Genomic DNA, 26,820 nt, shown 5'->3' with positions numbered 1-26,820 from the left:
CCTCCCAGCTGCCCCTGGGTTTCGAGGCGACGCACCTCCCGACCACCCCACTGCTGACTCTCCTGCCTGACCATCTCTCAATTCATTCACCATCAACCGATTTCATCACCCTTTCAATACCATCAACATGCAGAGAGTGTTTTTTTTTTATTGAGCCACAACTTATGATCAGTCGCCAAGACCACGATGCCATGCATGTCTGGCTTGTCGATAGACAGATTTAGACGATGTCATATCCTGTTGTTAGTGTCCCACGCGTCGGGCCTCAAACACTTGCGCTCAGCTCAAGCTCGCGCCACACGGTGGCTTTCAAAGATGCACGGGAGAGTGGCTGAGCCGTGGCTCGGCTCGGCGTTATGGGAATCCTGAGCATGGCTGGGATCGCGCTCGGAGCCGGCTCAAGTTGAGCGTTGGCTTTGAGCCGGCTCGCTGGAGCCAATGCCAAATCCCGAGCTGGCAAAAAATACACGCGCCTTCTGTTGGATGACAGCATAGGAAGCGATGCCGTTTGTGTTGTTTCTCCAAGCTCGCCACGATGCACTGGGTGACAATCGGATTAACTTGCCGGTTCGAATGGACTGCAACTCTTGGGCACAATTATCCGCATGGCCCCCACAATTCCCTGCAGGGCCAGCCATGGTGTACGTTGCACACTTGACGAACAAATGTGTTTGACGTTGAATTCGGTCGTGAAGAGTCTTAAAGCCACCAGTTAGGAGGAGAGTTGGCCACGTATAAATACTATCTTTCCATTATAGAGGGTTTTTTTGGGTTGGATCGCGTGAATATAAATGTGTCGTTAAACCCGCCACCACCCAACACAGCCAATAAGTAAAGATGGTCACGTACGCAAAATTGTGTCAATTAGTTCAGCACATCGGTGTGTTGGAGAGTAAACCCACAACATTTCCACGATCTTACCCAAAAAAACCTCTTATGGATAACATTGGTCGCGAAAACCTTACGTGATAAACTAAATGATGTATTTGTAAACGTGACAGTCTCGTCGGTGGTGAAGGGATAACGACAGGAACGTTGGCAGACAACTAGCCATGTGCCAAACCTAAAAACAAATGTGGGTCATTGTAGTGGATACAAAAATCTGTGTGCGAAGCAGAACACGTGTCTCTTTGTGTGTCTTGCCCCGTGCGCGATGTTTCAATGTTCCCGACAGCTGATCTCCCTGATGAGCTTCCCCTCAGGCCAGGTCTGCCACCCTGTAAACATTGCGCTCTCTCTCATCTGGACCTTCGACTTAAGCTTCGGATCGGAGGCCTCCTCACCTAACGCCCAAAAATAGTTTCCTTGCTTTGAGTGGAATACCAAGCGCCCCGCGTCCATCGCTGTGCTGGTCCATCGCTGTGCTGTCGGATTAACGTCCCGTCTGATGCACCAATGCGCTGTGTGTTTTGCTACAAAGTCACAGTAATGGGTGAGACCGGATTATCGAAGGGACTTCAAAAGTAGTTATCCGATATCTTGTGGGGCCGTTTTTGTTTTTGTTGACACGATGGGAAGCACCGCTGAGTGACGGACTGACGGACGGGTTCCCACGGGAGATCACGTTGAATTTGTGCCGTTTCGAGAAGACGCTCCCAGCACGCCGAACAACACTGGGCGCAACAGCGAAACACGTGGGAGAGCTCTTCATGCCGCGTCCGTAAATCACTGGAGACCGATGATGATCGAACAGGTGGGCTTTAAACCAAATGTGCGCAGCGTTTAAAGGAAATAACGTCATCCCTGTTTGAAAAAAATAATGTGTTACCCTTTCTGGCAATAGAACACCAAATAGAAACCTTTTGCAAGGAATCAAATGCTGCATGAAGCACACACGGTACATGCGGTGAACATGCAAACAACACGTGGCTCTGATAATATATGGCATTGTCTTTGAAACTGGTCTCCACCAAAGATAGTCTTCTTTAGGGCCTAGTTTCACCAATGTCAGACCAGAGAACGCCAAAAGGCGGGCAGTAGCTCCTCTCGCTCCACCTCTACTGGTAGAGGTGCAGGTTTAGATTGAATTTCCCAACCTGATCTTCAAGTTAGTCTCTTGCCATCGACGATCCACTGTAACCTGCATGCGTCTTGACGAGGTCATCCTCCGGGGACACTTCTTGTGTCGATGCTGGGTCTGTCCAGCGTCACACCAGAGAACGCCAAAAGGCGTCGGAGCATGTTTGTTTGCATGCTCACCACAAGTACGCGTGGTTACTGCTGACTTCATTGCCAAAGGTTTCTATTTGGTGTGTGAATAGCTTACCACCTGTTTTATTTCCAAGAAAGGTTAAAACCTATTCCTATATTTTCATACGTTGATACTGGCAAAAGGTCCCACAACGTCTTCCCTGTTTGGCCACGTTACAAAAACCTCCCCGACCACCCCCACAAAAGCGCAACTTGATTTCACAATGTTCCACTCTTCTCTTACCGGCGCTAATTCAATTCCGCCGCTCCAGTTTCTCAAATAGCGTGAATCCGTTCAGCTTGATGAGCGCCGATTGCGTCTGTAATGGAGCCCAGACGTGGTCGATTAAGTGAAGTTGTTTTCCCCGCGGGTTTTGGAAGTGCGCCTGTTTCTTTGGACACATCTGGTACCCCCCCCCCCCAACTACCCCGGCGTAAATGTCCAGGTGCGTGAGAAATCGAATTGCGGGGTTTCATTGACCCCATGACCTGCCCTCGCGTCTGGCTTGTGCCGTTTGTTCAAAGATGCTGTTGTGCAGCGAGTAAAAAACAAACTTGCGGAGCAGAGTTCAAATCGTAATTGAGACGTATACTATTCATAATAATGTGTTTTTAATGTGTGGGCTATATCGTGTTCAGTATAAACGCGTCGTTACCCCACCACCACCCGACACAGCCAAGCAGGAAGGTTTGTCACGGCAACAACACGTGGCCAATCCGTTACTGCTTCAGCCCACCGGTGTGTTGCAGAGTAAATCCGCAACATTTACACTTTGAGTACCGTGACGTTTCGCTGGTAATGACGTCCCGATGATGGTGGATGTCGTTGCCAGCTCACGTGGGGGGGGTGGGCATCGCCGTGGGGATTCGCCGCACCGCAAAGCGGACGCCGCTTGCTGAGATGCCGAGTTGTCATTTGGGATTCTTTGGCCTTGGCCGTCTGCCGGTTATTTTGGTGTTTTAAGAGGAGCAAGTTCATGGTCCGAGCTTCGTCCAACACGATGGCTAAAACGTTTCTTTGTGTTGGTTTGTTGTTCACACACCGATCACTTTAGCCCGACTGTGAAGGGACAACGTCAACGCTGAATCTGCTGCGGAGAGAAACGTCGTTGTGAGTGGTGCCCGTCTCTGCGTATGCTTGTGTGTGGAAACAGAGTTGGAGAACTTTATTGACACCGGGCACAAGTTTGAGGGGGCGCGTATTATAATCCAGAGGATACGGCATTACACGACTTTGAATTACCGTTCCGCGAAACGGAACTGCAGTACTCGTAAAACAATCACGAGAGAGTCGATGAATGATGAAACAGTGAGCACGGCTCTTGGATCCCGCGTGCGAGCGGCCAGTCTCAATCCACGACAGTCGCGCGCCTCCGCAGGAGCTGCTGCTGCTGCTGGGAATGCGGCGAGTTCCTTGTGCTCCGGCGGCACCGCGATCCGCCGCGACATCTGCCTCGCCCCTGCCCCGAGCGGAGTCCGTCAACCACTGCCCATGAATTCCTTTCCATGTTTAGGGGGCCGCCGTGCCACCGACGCGGCCGAGCGCGACCCCAAGGCGGCGGCCGCCTCCACTCCCTCCCCGCCTCGTCACCTGCCGCGCTCCGTTAGCCGCGCGCGTGGCGGCGAATGACTCCGCAGTTGGAGCGCGGTGCCCAGGGATCCAGTCACACGGAATCTCGTCGGATTTCGGAAGCTGATGGGGGTTTGAGCCTTGATCGTGCTTGTATACGGTGCCACGGTGGTGAGATGTTAACTGCCTCGCCTGGTATGCAGGAGGTCGTGGGTTCGATCCCGACCCTGACGCCTGCTGCTGTATATTTGGAGTTTGCGTGTCTCTCTCCCTGTGGTCGTGTGGATTTTCCTCCGGGTCCTCCGATTTTCCCCTCCACACTTAGAAACATGCTTTGAGAGTATTTGGCTGCTATGCATTTCTACACAAGCCACATCGTTGAGCTATAATTTGTGGCCAGGTCGCTTCTGAAAGAAGAGCTATATAGCTCAGTGGGCCTTACCTGGTGAAATAAACAAGTTGAGTTTGGGTGGCCGCCATGCAGAAGGTGGGAGCGGAGATCGAGTGGCTGGCGCACTGCGCTATGAACCCGGTTCACCCGAGTTCCATTCCTGCTCACGGCAACCAACAAGTGACGATTATATGAACCGGTCCTGGGCCTCCCCTAGATCGGCTTAGCCTCAAATGAGTACCTTATGCGGTGTGTAAACATCGTCACTGGGGAGACAAAGGGGGCCGTGCGTGGTGCTGGCCACTGAACCCCTCGTGTGCCGTGTCAGCCTTCATAGGTGCTACTCGCTAACAGCACTTGCCCCAGCAGCCTGTTAAAGCTATACGGGGGATCTTTGTCCCTTTGCCATGCATAAAAACAGGTGTTATAGGCTTCCGTCGCTGGACTACGATTTGGACAGCAGAGGGCAATGCAGACATTCTAAAATTATTATTCTACCGAACTTCTATGCTTCCACGTGTATGCCCCCTCCCCTCCACCAACCCAGTTTTACCAGCGTGGTGAAGTATGGTCAGATAACTCCCCACGGAAAAACACGGCGTGGAGAGGTCCTCATCCAGCAGTGGATTGAACGAGCGCTGTGCTGAACACGTTTACAATTATTGTATTTTACGTGGCATCATTCATGATCATTTCATCCCACAACGCTGTGTTTTAATTATATATATAAAGGACCGAATTATATTGATAGCAACTACCAAGCAAATGAAAACTCTCAGAAAATTCTAAATTAATAAACCAAAAAATAGCACCAAAACAAAAGCAGCACAAACACCAACAACAACAAACGTTATCACAGCAGAGAAATTCGTTCACGACGTCTCAACATCCCAGAGCACAATCCCAACTTTTCACTCAAGCCAGGAGACCAATCGATCAAATGTACAAAATGTGATGGGGGCAAAGTCGACTGGATGGTCATCATTCAGTGCGATGATCATCCCGAGTTTTTTGCATTACGGTTGAGCGTTTAACGCCGACGCGTTTTTATGGAAATGTATTTTCAACGCACACGGGATTTGTTGTTGTTGTTGTTATCGTAGCGCTTGCTTTACCCCAGCAAAGCCTCGCCGAGTCTCAAGACGCTTTTTCAGGAGGCTCATGTCACGTTTGTGTTGTGGAACAATGCTGTTACCTGTAATACCAATTGAGTAATTTGCAATGTTATTTTTCAGCATTGGGATGTTTGGATCACTACCAGTTACATAGCAAGGTTTTTTTTTTGCGATAGGAGAAAACCCACGCAGTACGGGGAGAAGAAACTCCACGAAAAAAAGTCACCCGAGTCGGGAATTGTTTCCAGGCCCTTTTCCCTGCGAGGCACGAGTGTAGCCACTGCACCACCCTAACTCCCAATAATCCCATAACCGAATGGAACAGGTGGTTATATTACATCACCACGTGGCTATGAGCAGGGTTAGAAAGCGGCTTGGAGTGAGACCCGCCTCACCGATATCCAAGCTCACGACCCCTGACCCCGCCTGGCAGCTGCTTGGAGCATCCACCAGGCGGGACACTTGGAATTCCGATCGTTCCAAACACTTCGTGGGAATGCCCGAGGCTCAAGAGCCAGACGCTCGGTCCGATGCTGAGGCTGCATTTAGACCCAGCCCACTAGCGATCGGTCACGAGTCGTAAAATGCCCCATACTGGTTGTGCCTGATGACAGTCATTGAAGTGTGTTTAAATCAACAACAATAATCATCTTTATCCAGCCGGACAGATGGACCTCATGTTAAATCACCCCCCAAAGGAATTATTGATTACCCGCTGTGATGTACGGAACAAAAACACGGGCGATGGCCAATGAAAACGGGAACTAAATCTGAAACGTGCACACAAGCATGGAGAGGCATGGAATTATACCGGTAGACAGGAAGAGAATAAAGCTGTACTGTAGCTGGATACGAGAAGATGTGCAAATTAGAGACCTCATGTTCACGGCTCGAGAAGGTCGAGTTTGGGCAGGACTCGTGCCAAGAAGGGGATGGTGGTCGAGACAAACGTCCCCAAGCGGTGCGAGTGCCGCTTGGACTCATGCATCGCAGGGCGATCAGAGATGGCGACGGCTTGGAGATTCCGACAGCACCATGACTGATGACGATGATGATCATCGTGAATCCATCAAGGTTTATTGGGTTAGTTCGTCTAAATATAAATGTGTCCTTAAACCCGCAACCACTCGACTCAGCTAATTAAGAAGGTTTGACACGTTAACAAAACTTGCCAGTTAGTTACTAATGCAGCACACCAGTGCGTCGTACTCAAATTGTAAATGTTGTGTGTTGACTCTCCAACACACAAGCGGTGTGATGAAGTTGTAACTTATTGGCACGTTTAGTTTAAGTGACAAACATTACTATTTGGCTATGTTGGTGGTGGCGGGTTTAACGACACAATTATATTCACGCGATCTAACCTAAAAAAAACCTTTATTGTGGATAATATTTGTCGCGAAAGGCGTCTACGTGTTAAACTGATCATAGTGAATGTCTATCTGCGCTTTCATTTTCCCAAACGGTTTCAAATCGAATAGATGTCCCTGAACGAAACAGCAATAGATGAAAAATCAACGTCAAGTGTAAACCCGGTGAGTGTTTTTATTTATTCTGGTCACGGGTTTTTGTTGTTGCCACTGCGCCACATGTTTTTCCGTCTTGTGCTGTTGTTCCGTCCAGCTGTGTGAAAACCAGGTTCCCGGAAACCGGGGAACAACGCGTTCCAGAGCCGAAGCCGCGGATTCAAATGAGATTACGGTCTTTCGTGTTGACTTCATGAGACGACGTGAGATGTAATCGCATGCGTGGCCCAGTCAGACCGACGGCTGCTTCCCCGCGTCACTGTGTGCTCAGTGTACTATTGCAGGTTTGGCTTTCACGGTTGCCCTGTCTGGCTTTGCGATGTGTTTTCGGGTTGTGCCGAGCGTGGTTCGGAATTGTATCCGACGTTTCACTCCGCGTGTTCACAGCTTCTCTGCAGTTCCGGATGCAGGTCCCAGCTCCACACAGACAGACGCAGGACTCGTCCGCTGTACTTCCATCTCATGGCCACCTCGCAGCCACCATCCGACACAAACCGGGCAATCCCAAGCAGTCTCCAGTTCCAATACGAACCAGGCCCGACCCTGGCATGGCACAAATGGTACACCCAACATTCTCTTTCTAGGAGGACGCATGTCCTGCGTGCCCCACACCCCGTCCCCTCTTCCCCCCAGGGATGAGAACTGAAAGTGAGTCCCCGAGATGACAAAAACTAAATTTCCAGGGAAATTCCCCCATCCTCTGATCAGATTACACCCTGCTCATCGGCATAATCAGTATTTTATTCACTCTATCATTCTGCTTGCTTTACCCAGGGAGGAAACCCATGCAAAACTAGGGCAGAGAAATAACACACAAGCCCCACTCACTCCCACTCATTCACTCACTCACACTCACTCGCACTCTGCAGAACAAGTGGACAAACATACAAGCTCTGCACACAGAGAGGCACACAAAGAGGCGCTCAGGTCGGGAATCGAACACAGGCCCCTTCTTTCCGCCAGGCACCAGCGTCACCACCCTGCCGCCCGATATGTAACAATAATCATTTACATTTGTAAGGCGCATTTCATCCGTGGACGTCAATGCAACATCTTTGTCACCTTGTGAATGGAGAAAAATTCGGGCGACAAAAACCCCCCCGTAAAATTGTTGTCCAAAATGTTGTGGGCACCTTTCTCAGCCGTCTCTAAACATACTGGGGGGTGGGGGGGGGGGGTTCCGGCCCCCACAGCGTCCACAGTGGCTGCACCCCCACTTCACCCGACATTCACGTGTCTCGTGTAGCCCGCGCTGTGCCCCAATTAAGTTGTTGTGAGTGCTCCCCATTCCCAGGCCGACCCTAACCCTGACCCGAAGCCTGACCCCAGCCCTGGCCGACATCTCTGTCTTGGGTTTCTCGTCGGCTGTCCCTCGCACGATGCCCATTTTCAACCATGACCCGCTGGGTTCTCCTGCTGAAACACAGTTACATCTAAACTATACAACTACATTATTTATTAAATATTTATTTTTACCAGGTAAGGTCCACTGCGCTTTGTAGCTCTTTTCCAGAAGCGAGCTGGCTGTCACAAATGAGAGCTTAACGAAGTGGCTTATCGTCGTGTGGAAACATTTAGCAGCCAAATACTCTAAACGCGTGATGTTGATTCGAATTGTGGAGGGAAAAACCGGAGGACCCGGAGAAAATCCACGCGATCACGGGGAGAAGATGCAAACTCCAAATATAGAGGCGTCAGGGTCGGGATCGAACCCACAACCTGCTGCATACCAGGCGAGGTAGTTAACATCTCGGCACCGTGGCGCCCTATCTGCCTGCCTGCCACCCGGTGCAGCCTGGATTTAGCGACAGAAGGTTGGCGTAAATCGCCAAAAAGGAAATCACGTCTAATCCACCGGCCTCCGGAGCTTTCCATGCAGATGCTTTTGTTTTCCCAGAAGCCACGTGGTCACGAAGAGTCAACCCTGCGACGATTCTTGACCTCGCGGAGGAGACTCATCACTGCCTTTGCTGTTTATTGATAACATTGGGGGCCGGATTCATGGCAGCCTAAGAAAGGAACGCGTCTCAGGACACATCCACAATGGAGACGGAGCAATGATATCAGTTCTTTTCCAGGCGCTCAGTGGTTTTCATTCATCGCAGGAGCGCCAGAGATGGCGGAAGCTTGGGGAGGCCCTCATCCAGCAGTGGATTGATTGATGACCGCCCATTGCGATGAACATGCAGTACCTTTAAAGTGAAACCTAGAACCAACACGTAGGTCAAGCCCACGCAGCTAAACAGCTCTTTTTCAGAAGCGACCTGACCACAAATGATATCACAATGAAGTGGCTTATCACGTGGAAATCTATAGCAGCCAAATACTCCACACTCACGTTTAGAAATGCGGAGGGAAAATCCGGAGGACCGGGAGAGAAATCTACGCGACCATGGGGAGAAGATGCAAACTCCAAATATACAGGCGTCAGGGTTGGGATCGAACCCATAAACCTCCTGCATACCAAGCGAGGAATTGAAGATCTCGCCACCGTGGCGCCGATTGTGCATGGGCCCAGACCAAAAGAATCACTTATTGGTACCACGTGAGGTGGCAAAGTCGAGTCATGGTTTTTGTAATCCTCCATGTGTGTGGGACATATGGTAACCTTTGCGGAGTGGCAGCTTAGTTGTAGTTACCATGACTTTTATACCCACACCCTATGAGAGGCGTCTGGAACGATGAAATGGGCATTATTACTGAAAAACTACCTACGGCCTAGTGTCTCCTGATTATATCTACAATGACGAATTGCCAATGCCTTACTCCGAATCTCCGGGTTGCATCACCGATCGTTACACTCTATTACATTTTCACTGCATGCACCTGTATTCAAAGTTCATTACGGTATTGTACTCGTCTTTTCCAGTAATTTCTGATTTTATACAGAATATGTTTTTTTTACAAGAACTTGGATGTGGGTACTGGACAATTACCATTTGTTCTGGATTTTTTTTTTAAACGCAACGGATTATAAAACGCACACTTCAAATTGCGCTCAAGATAATTGGAAGAGTGTGCATCTTACAATCCCCCCTTTTTAAAGTCAAGACAATTTTATTTTTGATTACGTACTCGGTGGCTCCTTTCTGACCACTCAAAGCGCCATAAAATTGATACTCAACATAAAATGTGAACATTTTAGACAATGACACAACAATATACATTTACTGCACGTGACATGGGCTTTGAGACGGGCGTCGAGTGCTTTATGTGACCCTGTCTGTGGATTTATGATGTTCACGATGGGAGTTGCGGTTTGTGATTTGTGTCCGGGCAGTCTTCACTAATGCACATTTAATTCTCCCTGCACGAGGGTGTATGTGGTCACTCACCAATTCCCCTGCGAGTCTTTTACACTGAGCGTTACTCAACCGTAACAGAAAATATATTTTAAATAATATCTTTACTATTTTGTATTTTATTTCACCAAGGCCCACTGAGCTCTTTGGCTCTTTTTTAGAAGCGACCTCGCCACAATTGATAGCTGAACTAAGTGGCCGATGTGGAAATTTATAACAGCCAAATATTGGAAAGGCTTGATTCTAAACGTGGAGGGAAAAACCGGAGGACCCAGAGAAAAATCCACGCGACCACGGGGAGAGAGACACGCAAACTCTTTAATATACAGCAGGCGTCAAAATCGGGATCGAACCCACAACCTCCTGTATAGCATGCGAGGTCGTTCAAATCTCGCCACCGTGCCGCCCATAAAACAAAGGCTGCCGATTTTCTAGGTAACGATTCGATTGTCACGATTCAGAATCGCAAGTTGAGGCTGGAGTTGGTTCTCTTTGCGTGCCTTTCAGAATGGAATACATATCTCTAAACTGAGAAAACCCATCACAACAGAACAATGGGTGCAGACCAATTTCTGTATATTTAACACACAGATATGCCTTGCACGTACAAAAGATGCTAGCCTTGTGCATTAGGCGAAACTAATTCAGAAGAACTGCATTGCAGTCATTTTGTTTCAGATGCCCCATTCCATCAATGGATACAATGTAGGCAATGGACAGGTAGCAGTCCACTAGTAAATGTATGACTGTAATTAAAAACGTAATTTGCACATTACATTTATGTGCCATGAAGGGTTATGTGGAGCAGGCTCATTGCCCGAAACGTCGCCTATTGTTTCCTTCTCGGGCAGTGGGATTGACGCATGTGTTGAGATTTTGGTTGTTTCTGCATCACTGCTGACGCAATATAACAAAATAATGTACTCCCAGCAGTGTTATGTAACAAAAACTAACACTTCCTCTAATAATGTTTAATTAGTCTTATTCCCATTACAAGCCACGGGACCAACCCCGTATACACTTGCACACACGTGCTAGAGAAACCTAAGAACCCCACGCCTTAAGGATGACGTATGGAGCAATGACGTCACTTCACAGGGGAGTGGAGGTGTGACGCAGGGGGTGGAGTCTCTTGCGATTCCGCCTTTTATGGACCACGTGACACAAAGTGGGCGGGGGGTTGCGGGCGAAGTTGCGGTGGGGGTTGGGTCGAAGGGGTGGGGGCTTCCAGACCACGTGATTTAAAAGCCCCCCCCGCATTGAGTTTAAAATGCGGGACCCGGTCCGCGGGTCACGGGACCCAGGAGCACGTTGCTGGGGGTGGGAAGAGGCTTGGGACACGTGACTCACGTAATCCTATATTCTGGCGTTCGATTGGTGGAACGACGGATTAGTAGGCGTGGCTTAAATGTTGATGGGCGGAGCGAAGGAGGAGGGCGGGGTGGCAAGGCGTGGTTTATATGAGCCACGTGATCCAAACGTACAGCGTACGATTGGTGGAGTGAGGTTATAGCAAAAGGCGTGGATTATATTGCAGCGTAAAGAAGGGGGAGAAAGGTGGGGTAGGGGGGGTTGGGTTTTATGAGCACGTGACTCGTGAGCGTAGCATCCGATTGGTGAATCGAGGCGATTGAGGGGGCGTGGGCTAACCCAAAGGGGTGGGGTGCGCAGGTGGAGGGGGGGGCAGTCTAAGCCCAGGGCGCACCACGTGACCCCGGCTCGCGTTAGACGAGGAGGGGGGGGCGTTAGAAAGCGCGCGGTTTCTCCGCACAGCGACGCGTTCGTCACCGCGTTTCCACACGGACGGATTCATTACCTCAACATTGACCTGGGGAGAACAAAAACACACAACAGGCATGCTGGCGTTCCATTAGGAACGTCGCCGGTGTTTACAATTAAACCGACGCATTTTCTTTATTTATTTTTGTGAGAGGATTGAGAGGTTGGGGGGGGGGGTTCAGTGTTGGCCGTCGAGCGGCCACAGCGGCCACCCTCAAGTTGCCGCGCGGCTTCAATCGCGAAAACAACAAAAACGTCTCAAATAAAACCGCAGCTATTAAGCCGCAGGAGCACGATACAACTGGCGAAGGAAGACGTTTTGTGGGGATTTTCGTTCTCCTGATTCCTCATTACTTGAATATTAAACGGAGCTGAGCTCAGGGGCGATGGAGACACTGATCGAGAAGCAGTGCGGCGCGCTCGAGGGTCTCTTCCAAGCCGTCATCAACGACATGAAGGTCGGTTCCTGACATTTCAACAGCTTCACACTCAACGAAATATTCGCAAGGAACACCCACGCTTATGTTTAATTCAAGGCGTTATTTGTTGTTGTTGCTGCTTTAGAATGGGTACAGTGCAAATGTTTTGATGGATCCGAAAGTGGCGGTAGTCGTCGTGAGGGCTCGCGTTTGGCTCCTCGCCACATTTTTTTCAAGGCTCCTTCTTTTAAAGAACACTTCACGAATCAAGGTTTATTCTATTTGCGTTTACATTTCATGTGGACGTCGCGGTGCATATTGTAAAAGTCTAGTTTTAAATGTAAATGGACCGTCGCTGCGCCTGAAGCAAAGGTGACGGAGCAGACAGACAGATCAGGGTTCTTGTTTTTAGTTGTTCATCTCGGCCTCAGGCCACATCTAGAGCGATCATTTTGGCACAGTTTAATTGATTATGGCTAATTTTTGGGCTGTTTGGATTTGATATAAAGGTCACGGCGAGTAATCTAAACGTATGGCTTGGTTTTTAATTTAAATGGAATGTCTGGCTTGACTAGAAGCAATAGAAAAAATAGTTTACATTTTGGGCACATTGGCCATCGGCCACAGTTTCAGGCCCAAATCTTGACCACTTTGTTAATTAAAGTTTATTTTATAACCGTGAACGATGGGATGGCAATTTGCTTAAATGCCATGGGGGTTTTTACGACTGTTACAATGCAATAGTAAAGATGGTAGTATATGGTCCTGCCTTGGATTATACAGCCTGAGACCAAGAATTCGGGCCTGCTTTGGCCACTAGAATCAAATAACTTTTATGCTTTAATTATGCTTTATCAATTCTACGTTGTATTTGAAGCTTTGATTCCTCCTGAGTAGCTTGTATACCACCCTATTCGAGGCAACGGTGAATCAGATTGTAAGGTCTAAGGTTTTGTCACTTGCTTTAGGCCAAATGTATATGGCCATTTCTTGTAAAAGAAAATGTTTTTGTATTAAAATGTACCCAAATGTTATTGTATTTAAACACGGTGTTGTTTTATTGACTTGACAGCCCTCGGATTAAATATACTGTCGTATTGTTCGCCGATTTAAATGGACAGGCTGTATAACATTGGCGGTTTTTGGGAGTGGATATGTTGACAATGTTCGTGCTAAGGACATCTTGCCCCCAGGCTACATTTAAGAGGGCTCCTTTTCAACACTTAGCTTAAATATTATATAATATATTCAAAGGTAACAACAGCCTTTGTTCGGATTTTGTATGTTAAGGTTTTTTGGCTTTAGAGTTAACTTTGTTTAATTTTGGGAGCAAATGTAATAATAGTCTGTGGTGTCCCTCCGAGGACCTTTTTATCCAAAGACCACTTTAATGAAGAATAATTTGGTCCAATTTGCTTAATTAAAGTTCACTGTATCCTTCGTGTAATATTAACACTTGCGTAAGTCCCCAGATATTGCCCTGGAGTTGTGCTCGTTAGGGGGAAAAACATTCAGGGTTAGTTTGTTCCAGAACTGACGGTCGGTGTTGTTTTATGAGGCCACAGGTGATCACAACGTAAGCAGTTATTGATGGTTTGGCCATAATATGTTGTTGACATTTACAACCAGTTTGATTTGTTTTTACTTTAAAATGGTGTCCACTCCCAGCTGTGCCCACATTGTGGAATGTATACGGGTAGTGGATATCGGTTTGGATATCGATATAATATACTGGTGTGGTTCAATGGAGTATTGATGTGGTCATGCTTAACAATATATTATATAAGCAAGCCCACCTTTATGATCTTTGCCATCAGCCATGATCAATCCACTTATTTGGTAAAATACATAAAGATAAGGAATGCCTGGCCGGTCAAGGTAGACTTTTGGTTAAAATTCTATATTAAAATAGCTTTAAAGTGCAGTATAATACTCAAGGGGAGTGGAGTTATTGGTGGGGCCGGCACCACACAATGCCACCTTTGTCGCCACGGTGCTTTACCTACAACCTACACTGGATACTTATTTTACCTGAAAACTACCTGGACGGAATGCTGGCCAGATTAAGATATCAGTGGCCACTCGTGTTCTTTTAGTATTACCAGCATCATAGTGCTGCAGACTGATCCCCCATGCAATTACTCTCCATATTCCATATAAATATACAAACCATATTAATTTGCATTGTTTTATAATGCTCTTTACACCGCTTAAACGAGTCACAAAGCACGTACGTACCGATTTAAGACATTTGCCTTGTCTTCACAGTCCACCTTATTAAACCCACGTTCCCCTGGGTTTAAATAAAGGGGTCTATTCATAGCTAATACTACTACATCTGCTAGTATGATTTATTGACACGAAATCAGCATTATGTGGCTGCTACCAGTAAGGGCACTAACCCTGACACTGAGCCATTTTCATTGCTTATCGTTAAAGCCTTCCGGAAGTGGCAACATTGATTGGTCTGTCCCCGCTACTATTAGCAGCTGGGATTGGCTGAATATCTTTTACATTCGGCTCTTTAGACTCGTATGGGATTAAGGGATTGCATTCTTTATAGTGTTGTGCCCTTAATAGAGTTTTTTTGGTTTAGAGCGCATAAATATAAATGTGTCGTTAAACCCGCGCCACCACCCGATGCAGCCAATTAGTAAGGTTTACGTGACAAACCGTACTAATTGGATGTGTTGGGTGGTGGCGGGTTTAACGACACATACATTTTTACTTACAGAAGTCATGGATAATATTGGTCGCGAAAGCCTACGTCTCATATCGTGTTGTCTGTTAACAATAGAGCGGCTAAGGCTAGAGTGGCATGCAATTGCAGGCATATGTCATTCATCTCAGGACATAACCATGGTGATCTAAATTACAATTGCACAATATTGTTTTTAATTCAGGTGTGCTTGCATTCCCACTTCCAAATATTAGAAATTTGGTCGACTGTGCAATGTTTTTGCACAACGCATAACAAATCAATAAGCTGAAGCACATGTTGAAGTGTAATTAGCTGTGTCCCACATTTCTAATTTTAATTGGCTGACGATCACAAAATCATGTTTCCTGCCTCTAATTATGAAGGCTTGATTCACTTGTGTATTCCATTCTGGACTAAGTAATGTTTGGGGGCTCTTCGACTGATTCCTAAATGCCAAAGTCTGGTGGTTTGGCTGATTCTGTCATGACTAACAAATTAGCTGCCTCTCCCATGTTGAAGATACACATATCCTTAGTTTATGAACAGAATATAATCATGCTTCTTAATAGCCTGCGTGTATATGCTGTGGCATTAGACGTGTTCTTTAAAGCGGTGTCTATTCTGAGCCGTCCTACTTTAGTTGGAATAATTTACGAACAGAGACTTTAAAATATTGGTCACCAAGCTTTGTTGTCAATGCAATGATTTATAACAATGCAGGAGTGAATCGCAGTGACATCACTGGAGTGCCCCAGACTGATTTTATAGTTTTTTACTATGAATACAGCTTCCAACTAATGCCAGACAGTCTGAGACACAGCCTAGGTGTGTATCTGCAAAGTGATAGCTGTTTGGTTTTTGGGTTGCGTCTTCCTTATATAGATTCACATTTTTTATAAATTCAGGGCTCCGCTACTGATAAATAAATCTGTTAGCACCACGGCAGTGCCTCTGAGGCCATACGTTGTTGGAAACATGACCAAGAATACTTCATTGTACGAGTAATTTATTGTTGGGTAAACCCCGTGGGTGTTTTCCTGGTTGCAAGTTTCCAGGGCTCACCATGTAGCCCCCCCTCCACTTTCTTTACCCATTGGAGGTTATGGAAACATGAACGGTTAAATGTTCTGGCCATTTTCTAGAGCCTTGATAAAAAACACATTCAAGGAAGTTATAAGGAACTGTTTTACTTTTTTATGCTGAACTGAATATTTATGGCCTTACATTTTATGGGTATGCATTTTACTTGATGGAAAAACAAATATTAATCAGACATCTTAGGCAGTATACACTTGTACAAAATTCTGCTGTACTGCCCTATGCTGCCGACAATGTGCCTTTAACACCTATATATGGTGATCACCCTGCTTGACTTAAGATGTGACCACGTCGGGCACATTCCAGGTGATTTATTCATAGGCAAATTCACAGTAGTTTCAATAAAAGAGGTTTATAGATTACACTATGCAACTGACTGCTATATTGCACAACTACTGGCAAAAGACCATTGTCATATTCTTCACAAAGGTGTTCTTACAATACGTGGGTGTGTCGAGGTAGCTCTGTGTGAACTCCAGGTGCCTTCCGGTGAAACCAGATCTGTCAGCAAAACCGCAGATCGTTGCGAAATAGTTGCAGTGCTGTGCCCTTCAAACCGTTATCCATATGCCAAACAATTTTTTTATTGTTCTGTATGTTTTGTTCAAAACAGGGCAGCTACCCAGTTTGGGAAGATTTCGTCAACAAAGCCACAAAGCTGAACTCACAGTTGAGGTGAGTGAGAGCGCATATGCACCCTTTAACATTTAGCTGCGCTTATGAGTGCCAAATGGGAAAGAAATCTGCCAAGTGATGCATGGCAGCAAATTTAGTAGAACTTAATGTGAAGTGTAGTGAAGTAAATTACTGTATCGGCCACAGTATTAAACTATGACTTAGCCTCTGTAGGCTTTTCAAATACACTACTATACCTAATAAGTTATTGCTTCAATTAAACTGCATTGGTTAGAAACAATATTTAAGTTTTACTTCATGGAAACACCCTGGAATGCCTTGTAAAAATGTAGTTGAACTGATGGGTGCCATTGCAGTGGCAGCTTCTGTACAGCTGGGGCAATAGTTAAGTGTCCTTGAAAAATTAAGTCTTTGAGGCACCTCTCACATTGGACCCAGAAAGGCAAGTGGTTTTCTTTTGACAAGTTTCCCAGCCCAGTAGCAAGTGAGGCCCTCAGCCACTGGGGCACTTGCATCACTGAAACCCGAGCCCTGCCATGCCTATTGAGTACCCTGCCATCGATGTGAAGAGTGGCTTTTGAACATCGTGGCTTTGTTATGTCCCTCGCTTTCCAAGCTCATATTACTTTGGCACACTGTAGCGTGCCCATGTGCCTGTGAACAAACATGTGCGAGAGAAGGCTGTGTGTGGTCGTGTCATCTGTGTTGAAGTCTGAAGTAGAGTGGACTGTGGTGATTCATGTTATATTAAGTGGCTGTCCCTTCATCGATTCCCAAGTATGCTAAATTGCATAACATAATGCAGCACAAATCGCATGAGAGGTTTTACAACCCAACTTATCGCATAACATTTGGTCTGTCAGAAATGCATTGACATTACACGGTACAAAGTGCCCTATCAGACATTTTTAGCCCTGACCTTTTCAGTTTATTTGGTCAGCGCCTTTGTAGAGAGCAAACAGATGCTCAGGGTGTATAATCATCCACATTGCATCAGCCCTGAGTTAGGTTCCAGCCCAGGGTTAAATGATAGTCATCATGCTAATGGCAGAGATTATTGACAAATCTCACACGTGGTAAGTGTGGTGGGTTGGTGTAAATCGATGATGTATAAACATCATGGGACCTCCTTTGCCAGTACCAAAATATGATAATAGGGTTTTCCCCTCTCATCTGGCAACAAAACAGGTGTTAAGATGTTAAAACACCAAACTGAAACCTTTTACAAGGAATCATGTCTACATTAACCACAATGCTTGTGGTCAGAATGCAAACAAAAAAAACATACTCTGATAATATATGCATTGTCCTAGAAACTGATTGGTCCACACCAGAGACAGATATTTCTTTTGAGCCTGTAGAAAGTGCAGCGTTGACATCTGTAAATGCCATATCACATGTGTAACTTTTTAGCTTGAATAATTCTTACAGTTAATACCATGTTAACTCAATGCATCACTTTTATAAAGCTTTCTGCTTGCATGCTATGCGTGCTATGCAGGCATATCCTGGCAGTTGTGCAATCGGACAAGGATGTGTGTGGCAGTTCAGTAGACAAACAGAGAACAGCAAACAATAAAGTGGGCACAACGTTGTACTTTTTCATTGTTACATTTATGAACCTTATGGCTGTACCCTAGGGTACCACAGTACCCCGGCTCTCGCATAATATCCGTGATGTAATCATTTTTACTTGTTGATGGTCGGCAATGTGGCAATCGACTCATCTCGACGAGCTGTACACGATGCACTATGGTGCATTAGAGCATTCAGGATTTCAGCGCAATCGTCCTCGCTGCGTTTGGACATCATGGAGTAGCACTGATTTCGCATTGATTGGTACCCCAGTCCAGGAGTTAAGTACACCCCTGAAAAAAATAGTGTCCCAGAAAGAAATGATTTAATTGCCTCGGCCATTTTGTCTTATTTGGTACCCCGGGGTACCGCCATAAGGATCACGTGTCCCTATATAAAGGGTTCCGGTTCTCTCAGCGCGCATCAGTTCACTCCCCTAATACACAAAGCCAAGGTTGTGGAGTCATCAACCAATGGTTGATGACTCCACAACCTTGGCTTCCTTTGACCATCCTTTCCAGTGCTGGCTGATCGGTTAGTTCAGTGCAATGCCACTGATAAAGAAATAATTATTTTTATGCAGCACTGTGTTACTTTGGTGCATTCTTTGTGTTGCCATGCGTTGTGCACCCTATGCGTTTTTTGGTCACATGTAAAACTTTGCAATGCACATTTCCTGTAGACTCTTTTTTGTTGCTAAAATCCTTCACGTGTGAAGTTTTTCTCTGATGTTGGACTATGCTTGATACTACGTTTAGGACTTTGATTGGGCAGTGGGTGCACTACCTTCATGCAAAATTTGTGAGTGGCAGAAAGAGAACCTTCCTTTTTATCGCGGTTGTTGCTGTGATTTAGGACGACGACGGTGGCAGTGGTGGCGTTTCTTGATGCGTTTCAAAAGGTGGCAGACATGGCGACCAACACCCGAGGTGAGGCGCGTTTGTACGACGCGGACATGGCCTTCGCGCCACCCTGCTGTGTTGCCGACGCTGCAAGTGCGTGCCTTGGGGTTGGCGTAGTCAAAGGGCTACTTCAGACCGTGACAGGGGTATTAAACTGAGACGAAGGACGTGTATTTGGTAGTCGAATATCAGCAGACATCACAAGTGTAACCTGTTCTTTAATATGTCGGTGTTGGATCAATATCAGGGTGGTGGATTCAGCAGTGTAAAGCTAACTATGTGTACATGGACAGTCTGTGAATCCATTGCTGGATGAGGGCTACCCCATGCCATGTGGGCAGTGGGGTTAATTGATCATACTTTTCCATGCGAATTTTGACTTAAAACTTTCATGACTGCAGGAATTCATATTCTATGGTTATTTCGGTAAAGTTACGTAGATAGAAAAAATAATAACAAAAGAATAAAAATGAAAATAAAGTGAATAAAAAATAAAAAAAATATCACGACGTTTCGATCGCAACAAAAGCAATCGTCATGAGGAGATTATTTTTTATTCACTTTCTTTTCATTTTTATTCTTTTATTGTTATTATTTTATCTCCATGCGAGTCTTTGGGTTGGTGGGAGGAGTAGAGAACAACAATGGTTTATTATGCACTGCTGTCTTTTGCACACCGCCTACTACACCTACTTTTTGGGCATGGTGGTCACTCATCCAAGCAATGTGCAGCTTAAACACATCTGCTTAGCTTCTTTGGTCTGACAGGATCAGGCATATTCCAGGTGATTTGTTAATTCGCAAAGCTAACCGAAATGTTTATAATATGTCTACACTCAAAAATGATAAACCTTTGTTAACTTTGACACATTCATTAGTACACCCATGCAGTAATTGATGTCTCGTTTTTTTTTAAATGTCATCAGAGCTCTCTGTCTGGTCTACAGTACTGATAGCAAATCCAACATGTATGTGGTGCATAGATTGAAAGTGGCAGCTTTTGTGATAATAGAGAGGGCATGAACCTGATAAGTTGCTATGATGGACTTTGCTTTTGACAGGGCTGGCTTTTTGCCTTCTTGTAATTGAGCATTTGGCAAATGCTTGTGGAGTATTCTTATCCCTCTAAAGGGGCATAATCATTCTACGTAATCGTGGTATTACAAAAAAATTGCTGCAATCGTATTTAGGCTGGTTACTTTGAAAGGGGCACAAAAACATATATAGATCAGGGAAAGCCCAACACATCCCATTATCCCCATGTCTGTAATTATTCAGCTTTAATGGCTAGCCATGGCACAAGCTTGCAGATTGGGGTCTTCCCCACACTGTGCTTGATCCTGCGTTCACAAGGCTAGTTTATCCGTCATTGGTGCAGTAGTGCTTGCAGTTGACATGCGCATCACTGAACTGCTTTGTTTAGAGTCTCTACGTTTTTACTCCTGCAGTTGCCTTGTAATGTTGAGATAGGTAGATCGATCACCTTTATTTATAACAAAGTTAGGTCCTCATTCAGGCCATGATTCTCTTTTACAAGTCTTGTTTTATGAGGGAGAACTGGTGCTGAGAGGGTTGAGTAGATAATGGAGGTTAGTTAAATAATTTGTAAGAGCACAGTACAGTACTGTTAGGGTTTAGAATTTGTTTAAATATCACCATGGCTCAAAGCACCTTGTATTGAGATCGTTTTGCATTTGTTACTATGTGAGAATGGGGTTGCTCAGGAATGGGAGGGAATTTTAAATGTCAATGTGGAGAAAAGGTTCAGGAGTTATGACTGAATTATGGTACAGAGAAAACCCCATTCCGGCAGAGGAGAAGGAGAAAGTTAAAGACTGGCTCCTTTCTGTACTCGTGTGCTACCTTTTATTTGTTAAATGAAATAAAATAGGAAAATAAACCTCTATTTACATCATAAAAAATAAATATTACATTTTGATGGACTCTCACCTTGTTTAAAAAAGCTATTTTGGCTTTTGTAATTGTAACCATCGCAACCAAGTGTGTGTAAGGTTAATTATTTTTCTAAGCCAATACTTGAATGCCCCAGAAAAAAATATTTTCCTTCGTGTAAACAGCATATTTTGCTTTCATTAATGTATACATATTAAATGTTTAACAAACTGGAAAACCAGAATACTTTTCTGGAAGCTTTAACTCAATGTAAAGTATATTCTGTCAGTAGAATTATATCATAAACTGTGTACACGCACAAGTATATGTCTATGTTGTGTGCACTCAAATAGTGGGACTTTGCAATGGCTGATGAGACTATAAATGCTGCCTTGTAAAAAACAACTTAAAGTGAGACGCATTCAGTGTTGGATGTAAGCCCAATCAATTTCTTGAAATGTGATATTTCCATTGGGTTTGTGTTAGCGGTCAGAGTATAAACCGACCCGCCCAGTTAATAAAAATTTTAATTTGATGTTAGCTATGGAAATAGTGAGTCTGCAGTTAGGCACCACTTGCCCACTGCCACCATGTGTGTTCATTCAATCAACCCTTTAAGAGTAGGTGAGGGCCCATGGAGAAAGGGTTTATATTGCAGTGAGATCTGGTACAAATAACATTGTATGAATGTCACCAAAAAATTTAATATAATGTGTACAGCACTTTAACAGTTCACTGCGTGATGAAGGCCTCCCCACATTACTTTAGTCGTAGTTTGGTGAAAGTGGGGTCAAGCCAGGTTTAGATATCACTCCCCACTAATGTTCGCCATGGCCAGGAATCAAACTCAGGTTACTGTCATCATCGTGCAATGTGCTAATCGCTGTGCCGCCGCTGCACCATAAATTACTAAAATAAACTTTTTATTTTACTTTTTATTTTACTAGGTGAGGCCCACTGAGCTGTATAGATCTTTTTCAGCAGCGACTTGGCCACACAGCTCAATGAACTGGCTTATTTGGAGATTAATAGCAGTCAAATACTCTAAATGAATGTTACTCATTTTGTAAATATAAGTTTAGTGAAAATCTCTACTGAGCCAAATGTGGATCATTGCTCATTTAGGTGCAGACCCTGTGCAGATGGAAATCCTACAGTCATATGGCAGTGGTGAATCATGAAATATGTTTGTGAAATGTATACGCTGCATACCATATAGACAAGACTGACAGTTTAAAACACAGGTACAACTTGTGAAAAACGCTAATGTAGAGACAATGTAATTATTAAGTATTGTATCCAATTGAACATTTGTTTAGTTTACAAAACATGTAGAAATGCAAAATGATCGAGCAGTGAAGAGACTTGGCCCTTGTTCTAATTTAATAGTTAACAGCACATGTTCTGGGTTCAATCTTTCAGTCCTTGTGAAAGGCAAAAATGATCTGTTCCAGATTTTGAGACCTTCACATCAACAGGATTTATAATACAGTGAATTTGACTTCTATGGTGTATGGAACAACCTTTATGTTTTCACTTACCTCACTGGAAACTTCTGATGTCCGTACTCTGTAAAAAAACGGTGAGATCACTTTTTGTTGACCATTGCAGAATGAAGGTTGATCCTTTGGGTGGCGTGAGGAGTTTTAATTTGTTAAAGTTTCGACTTTACATTGTGTGACCTCACACGAATCCAGCTTTGTCCGTATTTTACCATGTTATTACTGAGTGCAGTGTGAGCAATCACAGAATGAGATGCTGCTTTTTAATCGGGAGGCTTAAAACCTGACAAAGTGGATAACTAAAGCAAAACAACCAGCCATTAGGTAACGGGAAAGTAGAAATTCAATTAACATTGACAGCACGTGTACATTTGTTTAGGAGTATTTTTTTAAACATAAATTGTCATTGTAAGAATACGCCATTATTTATTCGCATTGATTATATTATATGACGCTTCGCACAGCTGCTGTCACCTTCTGCCTTTCACACACAAAGCTGGTTGACATCCAACGTCAACTTTGCGCACCATCACAGGGATGTAGCTACGACCCATTCGACTACCTTGGCTGCCGGTGCTGAGTAATATGGCGCTTCCTCACATTTTGCATGAGGAAGTAGCGGCCAAGATGGTGGACTTCACAGTGGACGTTAAAAGTTCCTATGAAGTAATTCCCAAAAGTAGGCCATTGTATACCTGCATCATGGTTAAAATGCATTTATTTTAGCACCCATAATCCTCCACGACAGTACATAAAGAGTGTTTATACGTCAGGTTTCTTAAAGATTTTTAAGGAACCGCAGTATAAAGTGTCATCTCCAATTGTCTGTCAATATTCCTGCCATCTATCTTGAAATATGGTAATTTTCTGAAATGTTAGTCTGTTTTGTATTATTCTTTAGGCAGTGTTAATGGAAAATATGAGTTCTTTGTTTTGAAAATATAATTTACATTGGTACAAGACTGTTGCTCTATGAAAAGCAGATTGCAGATCAGCTCATGTGGGAGCAGAAGCCCTTGTTTCTAACGCCCTCAAATTATGGAAGTGCTCTTGAGCTGACGGTTACGGAACCTCACTCTGATGTCAGGCGTGCCCATTACGGGTAATTGAGTGATGGACATTTTCGTTTTCATAATTTCCGCTGTGCTCTTGAGATTTAATCTCTAAACTGCGTACTGATGTTGAGTCCGCAGGGGGGAATGTAGCGTGGCATGGGTTGATGGCACGTTGTGGCGCTTAATCAAAGCACAAGATGATAACAAGACTCTCTTGAGCACCTTGTTTAGAGCACCTTAAATTCGAGTGATCTCCATGTGATTACATCTATGACCATGAGAGTATGGCATGCTCTTTGCGGGGCCATCATCGTTTCTATTGGCCAAACGGAAGAAAAACAGTACAGTAATGGTCATTCAGAATGGATGCCTTACTGATTGCAATAAATTGGAAAACTCTAATAACAAGAACCAGTGAAATGAATGAAAATGAGCAATGAATGATAATTACCTCCATTGCTGGTCACAAACCATTTGCTGAAATTCCATGTTACTTTGGCACCAGTCTCTCTACAAAGACGACTAATATTAACTTTCAAATAGCAGTGCCCAATTAATTGCCCTATATGGATGATGGGCTGAGTCAACCGTAGACTGGGTATAAACTCACCAGTCTGAATGTTGGATAAGTGCTCTACAATGCTACCTTCTAGCTTGATATTTTTTTAAATAATTTTTTAAACGTAAAATAAATAAGGCATTTGTTGAGGAAAACAGTGGCAGATTGTTGTACAGAAGTAGGCTGCGATACAGCTATATGTCCGCAAACAAGACCTTACGTCGCTATAGTAACCATTGGCCAGCTTTTGAAGGCACATCTCCTCTGAATAAAATAAATCCAGTTTTGTCATCTGTGATGTCTAATCTTTGATGAGTTACGACTTTTTACTTTAGCTTTTTTGTATCAAAAAGGAAGAGCTACCACACAGATTTCTTAATTAGTTATTTTTGGGGGGGGGGGGGACGAATATCCTTCATGGCTGCTGTGAGTGGTGAAAATTACTTTTTACAGCCACTGGATACTGCAAGCACTGTACATCCTGCTTCAATTTAAGCACCGCAGCGAGCCCCATATTCTACTGGGAACCTGGGAGTGCAATGTAAAATAGCGACTTCTGTGTTGGTTGCATTCTTTTGTGGAGCCTCATGATTCATTCGAGCTGTGTCCCTCTCACATGAATGGCCGATGCCCTTTCTCCCCAGAAAACAGGGTAATTGTCCGTGAGTTTGCAGACAAATTTAGCTCCAGCGCTGGCACATGACAGTGTGAATAACGACATTTGGTTATTTACGTGCACACTTTAGCGGATAGAAAGTCCCATCAAGGACACAGTGCTTAATTAGTAACAGTTCCTTCTCACTGCATGATTGTGTGGGAGCTGCCAGGGTGAGAGGCTTTGGTTAATGGTCATGTGTGTAGAGGCCTGCAAAATATTGTATCAGTGGAGTGTCTGTTTGCACCAACAACAGCTTTTCTCACAATTGGCAATTGGCAGAGCTGCGTGGCCAATGATCATCAGCAGCAGCCTCAGAATTTTTTTTTTTCTGAATGTGAAGTGCACATGATTCACAAGGTATAGAGCATTGGGTGTCGTGCCTGCTTCTCGGAAAATGGAGGCAAAGGACATTTTACAGCCGAAGCTGTATGGCTCCGGGCTTACAACACTCTTCTCCAAACCACGTTGAATTGTGTGAGCCTGTGGAGCGAGTAGGGCGCTGTTTGCGCACCGTGATTGATTCAAATGTGCGATTTCCCTTCCCCCACAGCACAAATAGACACGGCTCACAAATGCAGGTCCCTCTGCTTGCTTAGTAAGTAGACGTTAATTGAAGAGGTTTAACCTTCTCTGCTCCAAAGGCATGCAAACCCTTGTTTTCTAAAATTAATTCAAACTTTGCGCCAGCTGCAGCATAGATTGCAGCACTCTACAGATGTGTACAATTAACCACAAATTATATACCTTCCCTTACAGCAGGCTCTCTTTGAGATTTCTACCAAGTTTTCCTAAGACTCCTTAACTTCATTAATCTCCCACGGTGGTGGGTAGAATTGAATGTAAATGTGAATTGTTTCTAACAAGAGTTGCATGCTCACAACAAATGGTGCTTGAGTCTCATGACTTTTTGCCTGGGTAGCTTTTCAGTTCGATGTTTATCCTTTCAGAACTAGTAGCGATAATTCCTGTCAACTTTTTGTTTCTGTAAAATGGGCTGTTAACGTCTGCTGCTTATCCAAATGGTTTATATAGATTTTTCACGGTTGTAAAAATGGCTGCAATGCTGTTAAATACTGAAATTGGAATTTTAAGGATAGCCTTAAACACACAAATTGCAGTGTTTCTGTGGAAAACATTTTTGGAGTTGGATTGCCCTCGCATCTGCAAGCATTTGACACGTAAAAAATGATTTGTTGTAGTTCATAAGTTTGTAACAATTGATTCCAGACTTGAATTCCTTGACCACTCCATGACCCCGTTATTGAAAAGACTCTCACTGCTAATTTTGGCCCATATCCAATTGCTCATTCTTGTTTTTTATATAATTGAGAGCAAACACTTGAAAACCTTATATCTGTAACATTCATACATTGATTATTATATATTGTTCTACTCTTTAAATAATAAAAGCCTAGAAGCCTTTTATAACAACTGCTGTCCATCCACAGGAATGACTTTACAATATATCTCTCCTTTATTTTGGTGTTTAGCTCAGGGGTTTAATTAAGATGGGATCGGTCGACTACCCACTTATTCTATAGCTGAACTCAAAGTCATTGGGCAAAATCTTTTACATTTTCCAGGATAAATTTACAGCAATCCAGAAGCTTATCCCCCTTTGAGCTACATCAAAGCTAAGCATGCAAACTACACGAGCAAACGTGATGTCATGTTGGGGTCCACACTCTTCTATATTTCTTGGCTTGCATTGTATGCACACACAGCATTAACCAGTTATCGTGATTATTTTAAAGTAAACATCGTGAAACGTATGTGCCGGCCGCAAAACATAATTCTGATGACACAGAAGCACATTATATGGCCGTACTTTATCCCCCTCCCCTCCCATTGGCAAGAGCCCCCAGTGAGCGCGGCTGCCGACTTGCTTTGGGTGCTGTGTTATGAGCAAGCCAGACATGCCTGGGTGTGGCAGTTCCGGTAGGCAGCTT

General features: G+C 44.6%; 1 protein-coding gene across 4 annotated transcripts in view; it reads left to right on the top strand.

Moving 5' to 3' along the window:
• The first annotated feature begins 11,786 nt into the window (after positions 1–11,786).
• The window catches only part of LOC144732251 (protein MTSS 2-like), an 84,357-nt gene continuing 69,323 nt past the window's right edge, over positions 11,787–26,820 (top strand). For 2 of the 4 annotated variants that reach the window (XM_078613668.1, XM_078613666.1), the window contains exons 1-3: positions 11,787–12,331; positions 16,705–16,766; positions 19,158–19,231. In XM_078613668.1, coding sequence (XP_078469794.1) covers positions 12,260–12,331; positions 16,705–16,766; positions 19,158–19,231 — 208 coding nt within the window. In that variant the 5' untranslated portion in view covers positions 11,787–12,259. The remainder of the gene's footprint in view (positions 12,332–16,704; positions 16,767–19,157; positions 19,232–26,820) is intronic. The other 2 variants (XM_078613667.1, XM_078613669.1) reach the window with 1 other exon arrangement.

This window comes from Lampetra planeri, chromosome 42 (assembly GCF_965212315.1).
Source record: "Lampetra planeri chromosome 42, kcLamPlan1.2.h2, whole genome shotgun sequence".
Lineage (NCBI taxonomy): Eukaryota > Metazoa > Chordata > Hyperoartia > Petromyzontiformes > Petromyzontidae > Lampetra > Lampetra planeri.
Note: the sequence above shows the minus strand (reverse complement) of the source record. Positions and strands in the feature narration are given on the sequence as shown.